The sequence below is a fragment of the Polypterus senegalus genome, chromosome 5 (genome assembly GCF_016835505.1).
Source record: "Polypterus senegalus isolate Bchr_013 chromosome 5, ASM1683550v1, whole genome shotgun sequence".
In the NCBI taxonomy this organism is placed as follows: Eukaryota; Metazoa; Chordata; class Cladistia; order Polypteriformes; family Polypteridae; genus Polypterus; species Polypterus senegalus.
Window position 1 is genome coordinate 126,927,608 of NC_053158.1, and position 18,167 is coordinate 126,945,774.

Here is an 18,167-nt window from a genome sequence, read left to right on the forward strand (position 1 = left end):
AAAACTCGGGTTGCAAATACTTAAAGGTTGAGAAACGCTATCTTAATTCATTACTGCAGTATCGAAGCACTGTCTTCAGTTTTTCCATGAATTCTTTGTATAAATCAAATTTAGCATCTATGACTATAGGGTGGAGCAAATGTAATCAATAATTAGTTTGTAATGGTGATTTCTGCTTTAATTAGCTATGCAAACGTGTGTCTTTCTTTTTGGTACAATCTACTCTCTATATATAAAATCCTAAGCCTAAAAGTACAATGAATGAATACATAAATGTCTACATATATTATTTAGTTTGTACAACACTAAATGAAGATCAGAACATGGCCATTTTAATAAATGTAAACATCCAGAAACAGGCTAGAGAACAAGATTAGAGTTGAAGGTCAGGCACAATATCTTTTAAATAACCAGGAACAAAAAGTGAGTGTTTGCTGAATTGTACAATTTATTAAACTCATTTTTGTAAATAATGTTAGAGTTTGCTGCTGATACTTGCTTGCTTGCTTTCTTACTCATGGACTGTCTGCTCATCACAATAGCTTAACATCTGATTATTGCTTTGTTGGAAGTCATTCAGCCTTTGGACCTTTTGTCTGAATTAAGCAGTGGACCCAGAAAAACCACTATGATCCTACAGTGCAAGAAACTTTTGTCTGATGATGTGCTACTTTCCATTGCCTTAACAAATGTTTATTTCAAGAAGTTAAATCAGCATTAAGTTAACTGTTGTTTTTGTGTAATGTCTGAGGCCTTTGTCTTCCGTCACTTATTCTATGGTGTACGGGGGTATGTTTTTAGAATAACATTAGGCTGCAACATAAAAGAACCTATTTTTCAGAGAGTGTGTGCCCTTACAGTCTGCTTTTTTGTCTTTCCTACACCCTATCTAGTGACAACCATATAGTTTCAACTAATTACTTTTAAAGCACTGAATTGATGCATTGCTTGAAAATGCCTGATTTCTTCAAGCACCTATTCCTGCATTTCTTCAGACAGCCTGCGAATTCATTTAAGAGTAATGAAAGCCAGACTCTGACTCGGAGCAGTATAAGGAAGAAAGTCAGAACGTGACTTTGCACCAGACTCCATTATACTACAAGGGCCAGTCATGCACACACTCACAAAGGGCCAATTCAGAGTTATGAATTAGCCTATTGCACACATCTTTAGGTGGGGTAATAAGTCAGTTATTGGAGGACACACACTGTAAGTGATGTCAGTATTATCTGCACAGTGTCTAGGGTTCTATGCAGGTTTGTTAAATCAAAAGCTATTTTTCACATAATATGTCAAAGTTATTCATGCTAACTAAATTACTTTGGCAAAAAACTTAAAGTTGCTACTGTTAGGTGGTTTAATTTAGCAATTTTATATTGAGGTGACATAATGAAAAACTTGGCATTATTATAAGGGGGTAAACAATTCTGAAATGAATTGTCCCATGCCACTAGCAAACTACAGGGTAGATCAGATGCTTACCTCTGTCTACGCCTTATCGCGCTCCCTTCTCCATTCACTAGTGGTTTAACAATACCTGTATAATCTTCACATCTTTACATGGTTTAAGTCATTCAATGCATCCATTCCTTTTCTGAACCTGCTTTTCCATTTCAGATTTCCAAAGAGCTTAGGCCTGTTCTGGCAACATCTAGTGCAAATCATGAAAAATTCCAGAATGGTATGCAGAGTTATTGCTTTATATACACCCTTCTCAATGGACCAGTTGAAAGTTGCCAATCACCCTAGACGCTGGAAAAATGTTATTAATACATTTATAACATTTATTAACAAATATAAATATATATTCTAATAATAATAACAATACCTTGCTGCCAAAGCAGGTGAATTTCCGCTTGGGATCAATAAAGTTCTATCTCTCTGTCTTTAAATAAAAACATTGAATATTACATATTAATGAGAATCCACATTTCACAATAATGCATACTCTGCATTTATTGACTATTAATATTTCATGACACATACTTTTCCAAATGACCATTTCAATAATGCATGGACTGATAAGCTTCACTGACATTCTTAAAGTAACAGTAAAGAGTTTGACCCAAAATGAAAATCTTATACGTCAGTTGTGATGCACTCCACTTCTAGTACTGAGGCAGAAAAAAGTCAAATCAATACTACTTCATTGTACGTTGGCTTTTGATAGTCAAATACCACCAACGTTTGTGCAATACAGAAAACTGAAGCATAACAGGCTGTTAAGGAAAGTGATTTAGTGCTGGTCTAGACAGAAAAAGGCAACACTACAGGATTGTTTTGATTCAGTAAATTGGGACATTTAATTCATTAAAACTGATTGAGTATGTAACCATCATAATCAGATTCATCAGAAAATGCACAAATAACTACTTAATGTATTTACCATAACAACCTGCCTGTTTTCTATTAAAATTCCATGTATTGCTAGTGACATATTATTTACTGAAGGATCACATAACACATTTCACATCAGCAGTATTGAAACATGTTTTACATGAAATGCAGGTTCAATCTCTGTTCAATATGAGGACAAAGTATGACTGCAATCGTGATGGTCAATAAATTTTTGTAAGGCTTAAAGATGATTGTAGACTACACACTAAAGCCCAATACAACTGCATCCATGTTTTCTCTGCAGTTTAATTTAGAGTTTTCTTTACCCACATTGATCAAGGCAACAAGGTCCTTCCTGTTCCCAAAGCTGAATCATTCAGTCATTAAGTTAATGTCCATGCAAATGACTTTCCCACGTATAATAAATGTGTGTTGTGTGCTGGACTTGGGCCCTGTGTCTGTTGTGTTAGGGGTTTTGGAAATTGTATGCCCCCTGGTGTCCACATCACACTGCACTGTACAGGAACCTCTTATTCAGTGCTTTCATTTACCACCCTCAGCTCTTAAATGTAGATGTGGAAAGGGATAGTGACTGGCTAACTGTTAGCTTAAGGCTTTTCACCACTACAGTATGGTACAATGTTCACCACATTGCCAACACCATACCAATCTACTGGTCAGTACTACCCATGGAAAATGTAATTATGTCATTCCATCCCTCTACGTGGATTTACGATACTTGTCTGTATTTGAAGAGCGTAGTAAAGTTTATAATCAAGAGAAGACAAATGAATTCCAGTTTAAAAAGATGGGGTATCTGTTTTAATAAAAAGAAAACAGTCTGCTCCCCACAGCCACCACTAGCTAAAACTATAGTTAAAATAGATGACTGAATTATGATAAAAATGAGCTGCTATATGCAGTTTTGGATATTGTTAGTAATTACACATTTTTACACATTTTACAGTACTATGTTAAGGTTATAAATTTGACCTGAGACAATTACTAATACAGTATGTAAAATGAAAAACATTAAACAATTGTAGTATAAAGTGGTTTTCCTTGTTTTCCTGCACAAAAACATTCTAACACAGTCTGTTCTTTACCAAGACGTTGCTTTGAGCAATTTCAGTACCAGTCCACTTGCATCCAATTCTAGGTCCAGTTGACTCTTACTGATGATTGTTAATTCATTCCACTTTGCATTACACGTGAACTAAGCCCTCCATGTCCATTGGCAAATACCAAGGTTCTACTTCATATGACTGTCTCCCAGAAGCCCCAAGTAAAAGTATGTATTTTAATCCAACTCAATATATAAAGAGAGACAAGCTAGCCATTTTTACAGCTATCTATGTTCTGTCTGTAATGGAGAAGAACTGATGTCATATTTAGTGTTGTTCTTTATAGTTCCAGAATGCTTAATTTAATTTCTGGCCTGATCACTGATTCTGCAGAGTTTGGCCATTGCCAAAAGTTTGCTTTAGTCCATTCTATGTACTACAGCTTCCTGCCACATTCCAAAAACATGTGTTATGTTAATTGGACAATGTCTATGAATTAGGTGTGTATGTATCTTAGTGTGTCCTATAATGGACTGCCATCTTCTCTATGGATGGTCCCTGGCTATTACCCTACACTGTAACAGGTTCTAGGTCCTCACAACTGTATGAAAGGAAGAACAGGATCAGAAAACTAAAGTAAGGATTGTACTATGTCCTGTGTACAAAATAACATCTACTGTACATTTTTTGTTCACTATGGTAGATAGTAAGACTTTGGTAAACTTCAAAACTTGACTTGATGTTAGTTTGGAGGAATTAATTAGCTAGGACTGGCAAGCTTGGTTTGGCTGAAAGACCTGTTCTAGTGAAAAATTGTATAATGTTCTAATAATCCAAATGCATTTTATACCCTCTTTGAACACAAAATGCTTCCATCAAGGTATTCAGTTATTTTGTATTACAGTTAAATGAACATGAGGTTTGCAGCAGCTTGAAAATGGCATTACCTGTAAAGCTGCTGAATTGTGATCACCTCATGATATCAAACTGTTTATTTGTGAGCTAACTACTATATTCACTCCCCAGACAATCCCTTGGTATCACAGTTTGTTGCACATGTGTGCTTTATGAAGGCAGAGGGTACATGAATCTTTCCTGGGACACCTGACAGTATGAGACCATGAAATGCTTGGAAAAGGTAGTGATGAATGACATTGACTGATATGTTGTAGGCTTGATAGAACCACTCCAGTTCCTGTAGTAAATAAAAATATCACTGGCTGATGTCAACTCTTTGGCCCTAAGCATGACCCTTACTTTTATTAGAATGCTATTTATTGATTATTACTTTAATGTTTAGTTTGTTGGTTTGAACTGTCATCTTTTCAAATTACATTGTGATTATACCATCTAATCTAGTTTAAATAAACTAGACTACTTGCAAATGGAGATGCCTATATTTCTATCTTATCCTAATGTGCACATCAATGGTGGTAATGATATTCAACAAAAACACATCTCTTCACATTTTAAGGTCTCTCAAGTCTGCTGCAAAATATAGTAATAACTTTGTCATTAGTTTTGCTGATAACACCACAGTGAATGGGGTGATCAGCAACAACATGACTGCAAACTGAAATGAGGCATCCAAGCTAATGGTGTTATTTGATGACCATAGCCTTGCATAGTCATGAATGTCACAAAGACCAAAGAAGTAACTGTGGAATTAAGAAAAAAGAGAAAGTGCCACACAACTGGCAGCATCATTGAAGCAACAGAGGCTATAGGTAGCTGCTCCTTGGGTTACAGGTATTGTACAACCATTGGTACAACCATCATACTGAAAATAGCACTAGAAGGCCACAAACCCTGGATGAAAAATACTTAACACTTTAAGTATTATCACTGTGTCATAGAATGTGTTTTGTTTAAGGACGGTTGAATAGAATAGAAGTTTGGTGTCCTTCAACATCTGCAATAAGATGCTGCAGATGGTCTACCAGATGGTTGTGGTGAGTACCCTCTTCTATGCAGTGGTGTGCTGGGGAGGCAGCATAAAGAAGAAGGACATCTCACGCCTGGACAAACTGGTGAGGAAGGCAGGCTCTATTGTAGGCACAGAGCTGGACAGTTTGACATCCGTGGCAGAGCGACAGGCACTGAGCAGTCTCCTGTCAATTATGGAGAATCCACTGCATCCACTGAACAGGATCATCTCCAGACAGAGGAGCAACTTCAGCAACAGACTGCTGTTACTGTCCTGCTCCACTGACAGACTGAGGAGATCGTTTCTCCCTCACACTATGCGACTCTTCAATTCCACCTCCATGGTAAACGTTAATATTATTCAAAGTTATTGTCTGTTTTTACCTGCATTTTTATTACTCTTTAATTTAATATTGTTTTTTGTATCAGTATGATACTGCTGGATTATGTAAATTTCCCCCCCTAGGGATGGATGGATGGTCTGTCTGTCTGTCTGTCTATCTATCTATCTATCTATCTGATCCTGGCCATCATTGTAAGGTATGGTACTAGAACCACTAAAAATGATAGCATCTGAATCATTTCTAGCTCAAGTCTTTTACTGCAAATACTGTAACAATAAATCCTTTGTATATTTAAAAATATGTCAAACTAGGTTCAGACTATTCCCACCTCTGTCAACAAATGAAACCTCAGCATCAAAAAAAAAAAGTTTTATCCTTAAATGAATGGCTAGAATATCTCATTTCTCTGCCTCCTTCCATTGAACATTGGAACTGTCAAACATTATACTTTTGCACCACACACACACACACACACACACAACCCATTTCTGATGCATTTTTGCATATTGTATTGTGTTTCTAATCTTTTGTATGCTTTACCATTACATCTATTACCCTTTTATTTCTTTAGTTATTTATTTATTGTATGGGTACTTAAATAACAAATAAAGATAAAAGATGAACTTTTTCATAAATGATACTTTAGCACTTGTGTGGATGCCCTATATTTTGTTTTATATGATGAATAATTGACATTTTTATATATAAATACACCACATTTCAGTAAATGTAAATCGTGTTTTGCTGTTTATGTAACTCAGATCCATTTTGTGATATCAAACTCAAAAAAAAATGTGTTTTAAGGTCATTGCTAGTTAATCCACGAGTGTATAATTAGCACGCTAACTGATATTTTGATGTCTTTTAATCCGAAACTGCAAGTAATTTGCACAGAACAGACTCATGAATGAGTTGTAACAAAATTGGTGTTTCATCTGCACATCTACATCTATACTCTTTTGTTTTTATTTTAATCAATAAGTCTCATTTAAAAAAAAAAAAATGTACCGTACGTGGCGAGATCATAGCAAGTTTATCTGAGAGGTGGAATGCTGTTCTACGTCCTAAAAGTGTGATATAAAACTCAATCTCAAGTTCATTTTGAGTCAATGCCCCCTTTATACCTGGCATTAACATGCATTTTCACTGATCTAATCATAATCAGAAAATACTGCAAAACACTGATAGCCAGGCATATATGCAGTTGCAATCAGATTGCTCAGACCACATTCTGTACATTGTCAGAAGTGAATAGTGCCCACAATTAACACAAGTGTTGATATAAATGTGTTTTAGGTATTCATACAACAACCAGATGAGCTGAATTTTGCATGGCCAATATAACAACAAATCTCTGCACAGATATGATGCTGATACTGGAAATAACTTTTAAAGCCAGGTGTAAATGAAATCTACATGTCATAACAAAATTTGGGGAAGATTGTTTAGAATGCACAGCATGAGAATAGGAACTGGAAAACATAAAGATGAATAAGAGATTAAATGTGTCTTGAATAAAACCTGCAGCCGGCCACAGAATGAAGTAACCCTACCATGCTGCAAATAGTAGTGATTGATATCTTAAAAAGTTATGAATTCCTTAAATAATCAGTAATTAGTGCTGTTGGCTCACAGACCAAGTGACCTAGTCTCATATGCTGCGTGAAAATCATACTGTATGGACACTTTCTATTTCCTTCTGTGGCTTTCTTCCACATCCCAAAGACAACGTTAGGTTGACTAGTGAGTCTAACTTGAGCAAGGGTGTATGTAACAGGTGGCCAAACAAGTGGCACCTCACCTGTTGGGGAATGGACCCATTAGATTGTCTATGGTGAATTTATTCAACTCTACCCACCTACCTTTTACACATTGAAATGAAAAACCAAGCCATAATTTTTGATTACCATTTCATGTTTGAATGAAAGACTAATAGATAAAAAATTTGAGGTAAGAACAAAAGTAGTGAAACATTTCCTACATCTGTAATACTATTTAAGAATGAAACAGCCAATAACAAATGTGAGTCAACTTTCACACTCTACATGAGTTCATAATTGGCAGTCATAAAAACATCCTCTGTTGTTCCTTTTCCAAAGAAGTGTCACTTATGTCTCAAATCATGAAAACCTTTGAGAGATTGGTCCTGGACTATACGAGTACTATTGTGGTAGGCCATCTAGGCCCACTATAGTTTGCCTAAAAGAAAAAGACTGGAGTAGAGGATGCAATTATCTATCTGCTCCACAACACATATTCTCATTTGGAAAAGGCTGGCAGCACTATGACTATTATGTTTTTTGATTTTTCCTGTGCCTTCAATACCATCCAGCCATACCTACATCAATAGCAGGCTGGATGGGTCTCATCACAATGAGGAACTAAATAAGAAAGGGCAGAGCAGGCTCTTTTTTTCTAAGGAAGCTGCGATCTTTTAATGTAAGTAGTGATATCCTTCAAATCCTCTACAACTCAAGTGCAATTTTCTACGCTGTGGTGTGCTGATCTGATAACATCACTTCAATAGAGGCCCACAGAATCAACAAACTAATTAAATGGGCAAGCTCAGTTACGGGACACACTCTGGACCCCTTGGAGTTACTACGGAAGGAGAGAATTAAAACAAAACTGAGTGTCATTATGAACAATGCTGCACATCCTTTCTCTGACATACTAACACTGAACACTTTTATCTAACAAATCATTCAGCAGAAGTGTGTTGAGAAACACTACAGGGGCTCCTTTATACCAAAAGCAATACACCTGCATAATGCCTCACTGTGACTGAGATTGCCAAGTCAGATGTTTTTCTTTCTTTTTATATATATTTTTTTCTTTTCAGTTATTCTGGTGTGAGTTCACACCACATTGTGCGCACATATATGTGTATACACATTCATACTGTATATATATTTATTTATGTATTTAAAGAACTTCTGTAAAAAGCCCAATTTCCCCCTGGGGACAAATAAAGTTCTATCTACCTATAATATTTTAAAACTGAGGAATTTGTTAATTCAGAAATAAGCTTCACTCAATGATGTATCTCGTAAATCTTGTAAATCTAGCGGAATGTTGTAGTAGGGTGTTGTACCGTGTTAGCCATTATGGATGCAATGAGAAATCAAGCAAAATTATACTTTTTATAGATAGCCAATAAAAAGTGTCATTTTGCTTGACTTCTCATTAAATCCAGTGGAATAAATACAGAATAACGGGCTACCATTACCAAACTTGATTAGATGCCAACTGCGGTTTCTTCCTCCTCTTCAAAGTCTGGATCATCGAATATCAGGACATGATTAGTCAAACGCTGGGCTCGCTCATCTGTCTGATCAGTGCCACGTGAAAACATTTTTGTTTACTTATTTCTACATATGACCAGCAGGTGTCGCAGCAGACCGGTACAAATGAAAAGTCACGGTGCTGCAACAGGAAAGCTTGGGCAGTTCGTGACAGCTAATTGATTTGCAATCAAATGACAGCTTATTCCGAAATGTCCGCGTATGATTGAAAGGAAACATTCAACGTGTTTCACGGCTAACGCCATGGAATTTGACAATAAGTAATAATTGACACGTATTCGCAAACCTTGCTCCGGTAATTAGGGAAAATGCCACGCACTTATTGAAAGGAGAGCACCATTTCCCCTTCCTCTCTGTAGACACTGTATATAAACGGATATTCAGCTTGAAACGGTGACCCTGTAAAAATACAGCAGCACTCTCACATTCTGACAAAAAAATCTAGTAAAATTAAAATGAATCTATACGTGGAGCATATAGCATACAGAGTTTAAACGGCGTTCCCTCACAAGCTGGTTCTATACTAAACATCATTATAAAGTCTTATTAACTGACGAAAAAATTAAGATCTTGAGATGCAGAAACTGGATTCCACAGAAAATCTGTATCTTCGTAACACCCCAAACCCCACACCCGAACACACAACTGTAACATATTGCTGTCAGTACAAAAAGAGATTTGGTTTAAACGCGAGAAAAAGAGTTGTTTTCTCTTTGCGGTCATACTTGTCAGTGACTTCAGATCGCATGCACAAGTGACGTTTGGAAAACAGAAGTCATGCCTAAGTGTGGATAAACTTGCCCTGGTGAGTTTCTGCACTTTCACCCCTCCACCATTCGCGCATACATACCTTCCAGCAATGCGCATTGAGAAAGTTCCCCACGATCTTCAGGGAAAGAGTCCAAAAGCCTTTTGAACAGCCGCCCCAAGTCTGAGTAACTCCGATGAAGATAAAGAATATTTCTGTCAGACCATTCAGTCCTGATCTCGAAAAATTCTTCCTCCTCACCCTTTTTGCTGATGATTAGCCTCCGAATCCCATTGACCCAGCAATCCTTCACGAACATATTCACCAGAGACGTGCCCTCAAAAACTGCAGAAGCCATCCTAGTTCAGTCCAGCATGCTGGCCGTAGGGGAGCCGGAACCCGCCCTGTCGCGCTGTGCAAGTGAGTGACAGTCGCCCAGCAGCCCTCAGTAAGCGCAAAAACTGCGCATATAATTACTCTAAAACACTACTTTATCCGCTTCAATACTTATTAATTTAGCTTTCGAACAGTAAAGAGCTCAAGTCAGTATACCCCTTGTTTAAAATCCAAACTCTCCGCGATCAGCGGGGTCTTCTCTCAAACTCCGGGGCAGTGAGCAAACCCTCATTTTGGTAGGGCCAGTCCGCGCTTGCAAAGCAGATCCTGCTAGCCGGCCGGTCTGAAAGTATACTGCTAGGCGAGCTCTCCTCAACTTCTTCTTTCGTCCTTTTTCTCAGGAATCCGATGACTTCACAGGTCACCCGCTCGAGGGCCGAGACACGTTTCCCTCAGTCAGTTTCTGTCTGTCCCGTGGCAATTTGACATTTACCAATCACTAACTGGAAGAGGCATCGGTATCTGTTATATCGAACACTTGATTCCTAATCTTGTAGGTAGTATCCTTGTTTATGAGCGCTGTATTTCCAGCGATTACTGAAAAAACAATTCTAGCCAGAAGGAGTACAAAAATAAGACGTGAAACCAAAGCAGAACATCGAATTCTGAAACCGTTGACTTTTTACTCTGTCAGGCCAGATCCTATTTTATTTTTTATTTATTTTTTTCTGTCAGCGCGTCATTTTAGGAAAATGAACAACCCTCTTCCTGCCGGACCCTGACATCATCCACTGGAATGTTATGTGTGGATGTGTCCTTCTCTGGTATTTGTGTGGAGTCAGAAGGAGGAGGAAGGGAAGGGGAGGGGAGGGACGGGACGGGGCTGCCTGTTGCGGCGGTGTCCCAAATTGTGAACTTGAACCATTTCTAGACAGAGGGAGACATTGTTCTTTCAGTACTGCCCATTTAATTTAATCTATCTATCTATCTATCTATCTATCTATCTATCTATCTATCTATCTATCTATCTATCTATCTATCTATCTATCTATCTATCTAAAATTGTAATGTGAAAGCCAGATACATCCCAATACTTTACTAATCCAGAGGTAGTAGTCAGAAATTGGTGAAAAAACAGTATACTGCCCAGGTCCCATGAAAACAGTACACCTCAAGTGTACATTTTCTTAATTATACTGAAGCAAGTAAACCCAATTAACTTCTCCTTTTTGAAGCTTTGGGATTTACAGTTACATGTCCTTGCTGTCACTATTTTAAATGGTGGGTCTAGGCTAGTGGTTCCCAACCTTTTCTATGCCCTGCACCCCTAGAAAATGTTTGATTTATGGTTTCACCCCTGCAACAGTAATATCCATCCATTATCCAACCTGCTATATTCTAACGACAGGGTCACGGGGGTCTGCTGGACCCAATCCCAGCCAACACAGGGAGCAAGGCAGGAAACAAACCCCAGGCAGGGTGCCAGCCCACCGAAGAGTGCACACACACACACCCACACACCAAGCATAGACTAGGGACAATTTAGAATCATCAATGCACCTAACCTGCATGTCTATGGACTGTAGGAGGAAACTGGAGCACCTGGAGGAAACCCACGCAGACACGGGGAGAACATGCAAACTCCACACAGGGAAGACCCGGGAAGCAAACCCAGGTCTCCTAACTGCAAGGCCACTGCGCCACCATGCACAGTAATATCACATTGGAAAATGAGCAAGTCAGATTTTAAAGTTTTGAACAACAATTTGAACCACACTACAATGAGTGAACAAACTTAACTAAAAAAATAAGCTTTTAAGTTATAAAATGCATAAAATGTAAATATATGCTGAGCATTTTCAATTTATAAAATTTGTAATATTTTTACTGTGTCCCCCGTGAAGCTTAGACACTCGATTATCAATCTGGGGTATCCCATGAAGGATCAAGTGGTGCAAGAAAATGGCACACTTTCAATGATTGAAGGGTCTGGGGGACTGGAGACCCCCATGAAACAACTGTTGCCTGGCACGCTGCTGAGCAATGAAACAAAGTTGATGAGCATTGTTTCCCATTAACACCTGCACTTCAGGTCAAAAACAGATGCAACACATAGTTAAGATTGCTGCACTACTTCCAGGAAAACCAGCAGGAGAGATGGGCTGAGTGTAAGCAGCAGATGTTGGATCTAATTCAGTCCGCCTTGTCCCTCTCCAGAAATATTGTCAACAAAACCTAAAAATTAGTGATGTTTTATGATCAAGGCTTGCACAGAAATCAATATGAGACCTTGAACTTCACTATGGATCATTGCAAAGTCCAAATTCCATTCTGTTAAAAAAAGTTATTCACCTTTACGAAGGCTTCGCTCACAGCAAGGAACCCACAAGAATGTTCATTTCTGTGACTCACTCACAGGTGACAATTGTACACACAATGCTTGATTCTTTTTATATCATAGAACTGGGGTACTAATGAATGAGCTGCAAATGACAGCACACTGAACGACACCAATTGAAACACGATAAAGTCGGACAATGCAACTCAGTTAATTTTGGGAAATTGTGGCACAGCCTTCCTCTTTGTCACAACTCCTGAAATGCCATCTCACACCCTGGGTGAAAACCCCAGGTTTAGCTTTTGCCCGAAAAAGGCAGAACCTACAAGAGAGTAGGTGGTTTGTATTTGGAGTGCCTTCTGTTAGCCTTTGACAGAAAACATCTACAGTGGAACAAGTCTTTTGAACTTATTGTTTTACCTTTTCCTAGCTTTTGCCTAATTTAGTAGGAGACTCGGGTATGGAAAGAAATGGAAAAGAGCTACACCTCCACTGCAACAGCTCTCATCACGTGGACAAAAGAAAATGTATGCCCCCATAGTATCCATCCATCCATGTATCCATCCATTTTTAACTCCTAATTAGTCTAGTACAGAGAACTGCGGGTCATGTGTTATGATTTGTATGTTATTGTATTTTCAATTTAATTTCAGAAACGTCCTATTCTCATGATAAGATTAGTAATAAACTGACAAAATCCAGGAGCAGGGAAACTTAATTCACATTTTAATTGTAATATTAAATGTTTGTTCGTGTCAAATGTTATTACATGAAGCGTGGACCACGTAGAATGAAACCTTTAACTGTTCTTAGCATTTTCGCCAAGGTGTAAACTATACTTATGCATGAGCTATCCAAGCTGAAGAAAAGTCTTCTCACAGTGTATGAAGTCCAATTCTGAGTCTCTAATATCCAGCTTGCTTTAGATGCATTAGTAACAAAAGTAAAGATATCCACTATTTGTTTGTAATATGTCTTACATAAAGCAATTAGTTGAAAAATTTTATATATTTAAGTAAAACTAAAAAGTACAACTAAATTAAATGTTGAATGCTGACTTTGATAAAGTTTGGCCAAATGACTGTCTCATGCCTAGCAGGGGGACTGGATGATATGCTGAAATACATGGTTAGTTACAAAAACAATGCTAAGATATTGTGAGTAAAGTGACCAGTCTGTAGTTACAGGGAAGACCCTCTTAGGTTCTTGTAGACAAGGGGAAAGATAGAAAATTCATTAAAAACGTCTGGTACTTCATATCAGCCCAGCTAAAGTGAACAGGTTTCAGAATGACTATGTGAAAAAAACATCTCATACCATCATGCTAAATGACAAAACAGTGAATGAGCAGCTGGAAAGTGCAGAGGAATGATCAAGCATAAGGTGAATTACTGAATGTGTGAGTGTGCTCTGAAACAAACTGGTGTTCCTGCTTAGGGTTCTTCCACACTTGTTTCCAATACTACCAGGGCAGCCCCCTTGTGAGCCTATACTGGGATAACAGAATTTGAACCTAGGAGGATTGATTAAAATGAATCTTATTACAGAGAAGATGTAGGAGATAAGAAACTACACAAGTCATCTTTCTTTAGCACATTACTGTTTCCACTTTTTCGATGACATTTACTTTCATCTCAAACATTTTCAAAGTAATTTATTTACTAAAAATATGACCATGATATTGTAGATATCCTTTATCACATATACAGTATGTTTCTTCTGCCCACAAAAATGTTGACCAGGAATCATGCTGTATGTGTGTAATAGAGTAGTGGGCATATCCATTTTAAAATCAAAGTTATGCCAATAACTCCTCATTAGGGTGGAAGGGAGAGTCTGCTGTTATTTTATTTTATAGGCTATGTTCCATCACCATTTTTGGTTTATTTAAATGTTTTTTCTAATTTACTCTACAGCTAAAACCAGCAAGCAATAAATATGAAAGTTTGAGTGAATTATAGCCCAAGTTGGAAATGAGACATTCCATAAAACTGTGCTCTCATATTACGTTTGGGTGACACAGTGATCAATGCAGCTTCAGGATCTGGAACTGGATTCCTCACTGCGTTATTGCCAGAGTGGAGTTTTTGTGCCCCCAAAACTTGTCACCCATGAAGTGTGAGTGTTCCTTATAAAAGGGTTAGCACTCCATCCAGTTCCAGTATCGCACCAGATTCATGTAACCTGGAACTGGAATAACTGGAAAATAGAAGAATAGATGGACAGAATGAATTGTCACCCATTAGTTAATCCACACACAGCTTTAATCAGTGATCTGATCTTGTTGTCTAATTTGACAGTATCAATAAAACTCAATGGCAGATGGTTGTTCTTTTTAATCAAGCAAAATGAGACCAACTGAGGCTCTTGTTAGGCCCAGAAACCTTCTGTGGTTTAAAGCTTTAGATAGATAGATAGATAGATAGATAGATAGATAGATAGATAGATAGATAGATAGATAGATAGATAGATCACTTAAGTATCTGTGTTTAAATACAAAAGAAATAAAAAAAAGCTTTTTATTTTATTGAGCCACAAAGAGAAATTAAGTTAACAAAGATGAAAAAATGTTATCTATTCAGGATGCAAAAAAGCATCGAAACTAGATATAACACAGTCTCTGGTCCACAGAATCATTTTACAGTGCCCCCAGTGTAGCCCTGAAGCTTGGGCCTTTATCTCTCTCTCCTTCTGTTTTAACTCACAAGCCCTCATTAAGACACAATTCATATCCGCTTGTAGTCCACTTGCTTGTCACTATCCACATGGCCAGTCATCAATCAAGCCAGACGCCACAACAGCCTTTGGGCTAAAACGGTCTGTTGTAAGAATTGCTTAACCGGTTAACTCTTTCTGAACTTTACTAAACACATCTGATAGCAGATTAATAGTAAACTTACAAATTGTGCCTTGTAATGAAAGCTATTTATTTGATATTTTTTAATGACTCCATTTCTAAGTACAGAATTGTGACAATGCTCTACATAAAACGTAGCAAAAGCATTTGTTCTCATGCAAATTTAAAGACAAGCAAATAACTTTAGTAAGAGAAAGATCCCTTATCAGTAAACAAAACTAAAGTTTAGGAGTAAGATTAATTTATGCAACCCATGAACACCATGAACTTGATGTTTTGCATGTAACAGAAGGTAATGGCCAGTGTAGTTTCTGACTGCTTTAAACAATGCTACAGTTTTACAAACACATAAGAACATAAGACAGTTGACAAACCAAATGAGACCATTCAGTCTATCAAGTCTGTTTGTTTAGCTAATAGCTAAACTACCCCAAATAATAATTTTGAACCTGCTTTTATTAACTAATGTGGTGTGGTAGAAGATTGTTCAGTTTTATGCCTGGGTATAGACTGACAGACTGGAAGAGCTGGGTACTTACTGTAGTATACCTGGTATCCTGATACAGGGGTGCTTTAAATAAATGAGATTCACAAAGGTTGTGCAGTGGCTGCCACAGATCGAGCTTCCTGGGTTTGAATGCTATGCTGCTGTCTGTGTAGAGCTTGCATGTTTTCAAAATGTATTTGTGGATTTTCCTCTGTGTACTCTAGTTTTTATCCCCATTGCCCAAAGATTTGTGTCTTAAGTTAGGTTAATTGATTACTCTAAATTGTCCCTGTGGGTGTGTTTGAGTGTGTTTGCATTCTTGGATGGACTGGGGCTCTTTCCAGAGTTGGTGCATTGCGTATGACTTATGCTGTTGGGATAGGCTCCAGCACCCCAAAAACCTGAAACAATATTCAGCAGGTTTGAGAATGTCATTTTAAGTTGTGTAAATTACATTCAAAAATAGCTGAAGCTATACGTAAATTTCCTATTCAATGAGCAACCTTTACAGAGCATTAGAATATTAGAAATTTAACAAACAAATCAATCCATCAAGGTCAGGGCTTCTCTCTTCTTTATTGACCTCTCCATACTTTGAAAGGAGTGACCTTCCCTTTTTAGCCCACTGAAACTGAATTGTGAGTACAAACCTGCTTATAACTGCATTACTAGACTGCAAAGTGAAGGTAGACTCAACAAAGCCATAAAAGCGTTCTGAGGATAAACCAAGGGTGGAGGGCTGCAGTTGCTTTGGGTTTTCATTCTAACCATTTTCTTAATTTGTGACCAGATTTTGCTGCTACTTAACTTCTTTTCACCTTAATTTTAATTGGCCTGCTAATTAAGACTCAGACGCGTTGTTTCTTTTTTCCTTAATTAGCAGCTTAAAATAATAATGAGATACAAAACCAGCCAGCACATGACTAGCAATCTGTGTCCATCATATTTGAAACTAAAGAAAGGTAAAGAGCAGTCAACAAAACATTTGGAAGGTGCTCTTTGAAAAAAGAAAATCAACAGTTCTGGAAATGTCTGCTGCTACAGAATGAGAGTACCACCAAGTAATGGAATTAAACAATGTGTTTAAATAACAACAAAATTTGTCTTCCAATTAAGACACTAGTTGGAATGAATTTGACTGGAGTTTGAGGCCCCAACTTAGTTGCTCACCTGTTGGCTTATATAACATTACATTTTTTTGTCCACCATTTAAGGAATACAGAACAATTCAGAGGACGAATCTTAAAAAAACAAGGCATTCAGATGAAAGGGAAATAAGTCAATTAACAGTAGAAATTGGTCACTGATGAAAAAAAGAGTCAGGAAGAAAATCTGTAGCCACTGCCACTCTAAAGAATCAGTATGGGCCACCCTGTAATAAACTGTGTCCTGCTTTGTTTTATAAGGGATACTCTAACAAAAATGCAGAGAAAATAAATACCAGGTATAATAATTTAAGTTATGCTAGATACTAATTTAGAATGTAAGAACATTCATTGAATGAATCATAGAGGATTGGTTGTCACCTAAAAACGTTTTTAACACAGCTACTATAAAAATGTATTTTGATTCAAAATGTTTTATTCACTTATTAAAATGAATACAATGTCAGTGAACAGAATGAAAATAAGTCAGGACAACTGTTTAGCCAAAATGTTCTATTTTTGAGACAAATGTGTACATCAGTAATTAGGAGCACTATGGGTGTCACTCTCATTAAAAGATGCACAGCAGAAAGTTAGAAGGATCTCCAAAGGGAAAGAATTGCCTTCTTGAGATCATTGAGACAAAACAGGAAATACATAACATAATAACATAACGTCAGAAGATAGGGGAACCATTTATATATTAACATAATTAACAAGCGTGACACAAACTTTACAACTTCATAATTCACTAGTGATGCTGCAGCTGAAGTGCTGGATGTTTAACATCACAGAAACTCACTGACTTTTGACATTTGAACATTTGTTGACATTTTTGTCTATGAATTGCGCATTCATTTCTACTTCATATTGGCATCATGTCTGCATTTTGTATTTAGGTTTTCCTTCAAGCACTTTCATTATCTGCAGGTAAATTCATGGTTGTGCCTTTTTGTGGCCACGCACCTGGTGCCTTGTGATGTAACATTACACACAGAGAGGTTTGGCACATTACATTAAGATTGCTGCACTTTATAAAATTGGTGCACTCAGCAGGCCTCTGAACTTTATTGCTTCAGTTATGTAAGTAAGTAAATGAGTTTAGATGCTGGAATCACCACATTTGGCACCAACAGTCATACTACAGTCAAGCTTACTTAGACCTTCCATATTCAAACAACACATAATTCTCTTGGCCATGTTTTCAAGCTGTCTGCATTGAGTTGCAGATGACTGTAGTATGTAATACGTAATAACATTCTATATCATGGGATTGTCTC

General features: G+C 37.4%; 1 protein-coding gene across 1 annotated transcript in view; it reads right to left on the minus strand.

The window, feature by feature from the left end:
- pxdc1b (PX domain containing 1b) overlaps positions 1 to 10,864 on the minus strand; it is a 54,408-nt gene extending 43,544 nt beyond the window's left edge. Inside the window, exon 1 of the mRNA XM_039753325.1 lies at positions 9,827 to 10,864. Coding sequence (XP_039609259.1) covers positions 9,827 to 10,082 — 256 coding nt within the window. The 5' untranslated portion in view covers positions 10,083 to 10,864. The remainder of the gene's footprint in view (positions 1 to 9,826) is intronic.
- Positions 10,865 to 18,167: the final 7,303 nt, after the last annotated feature.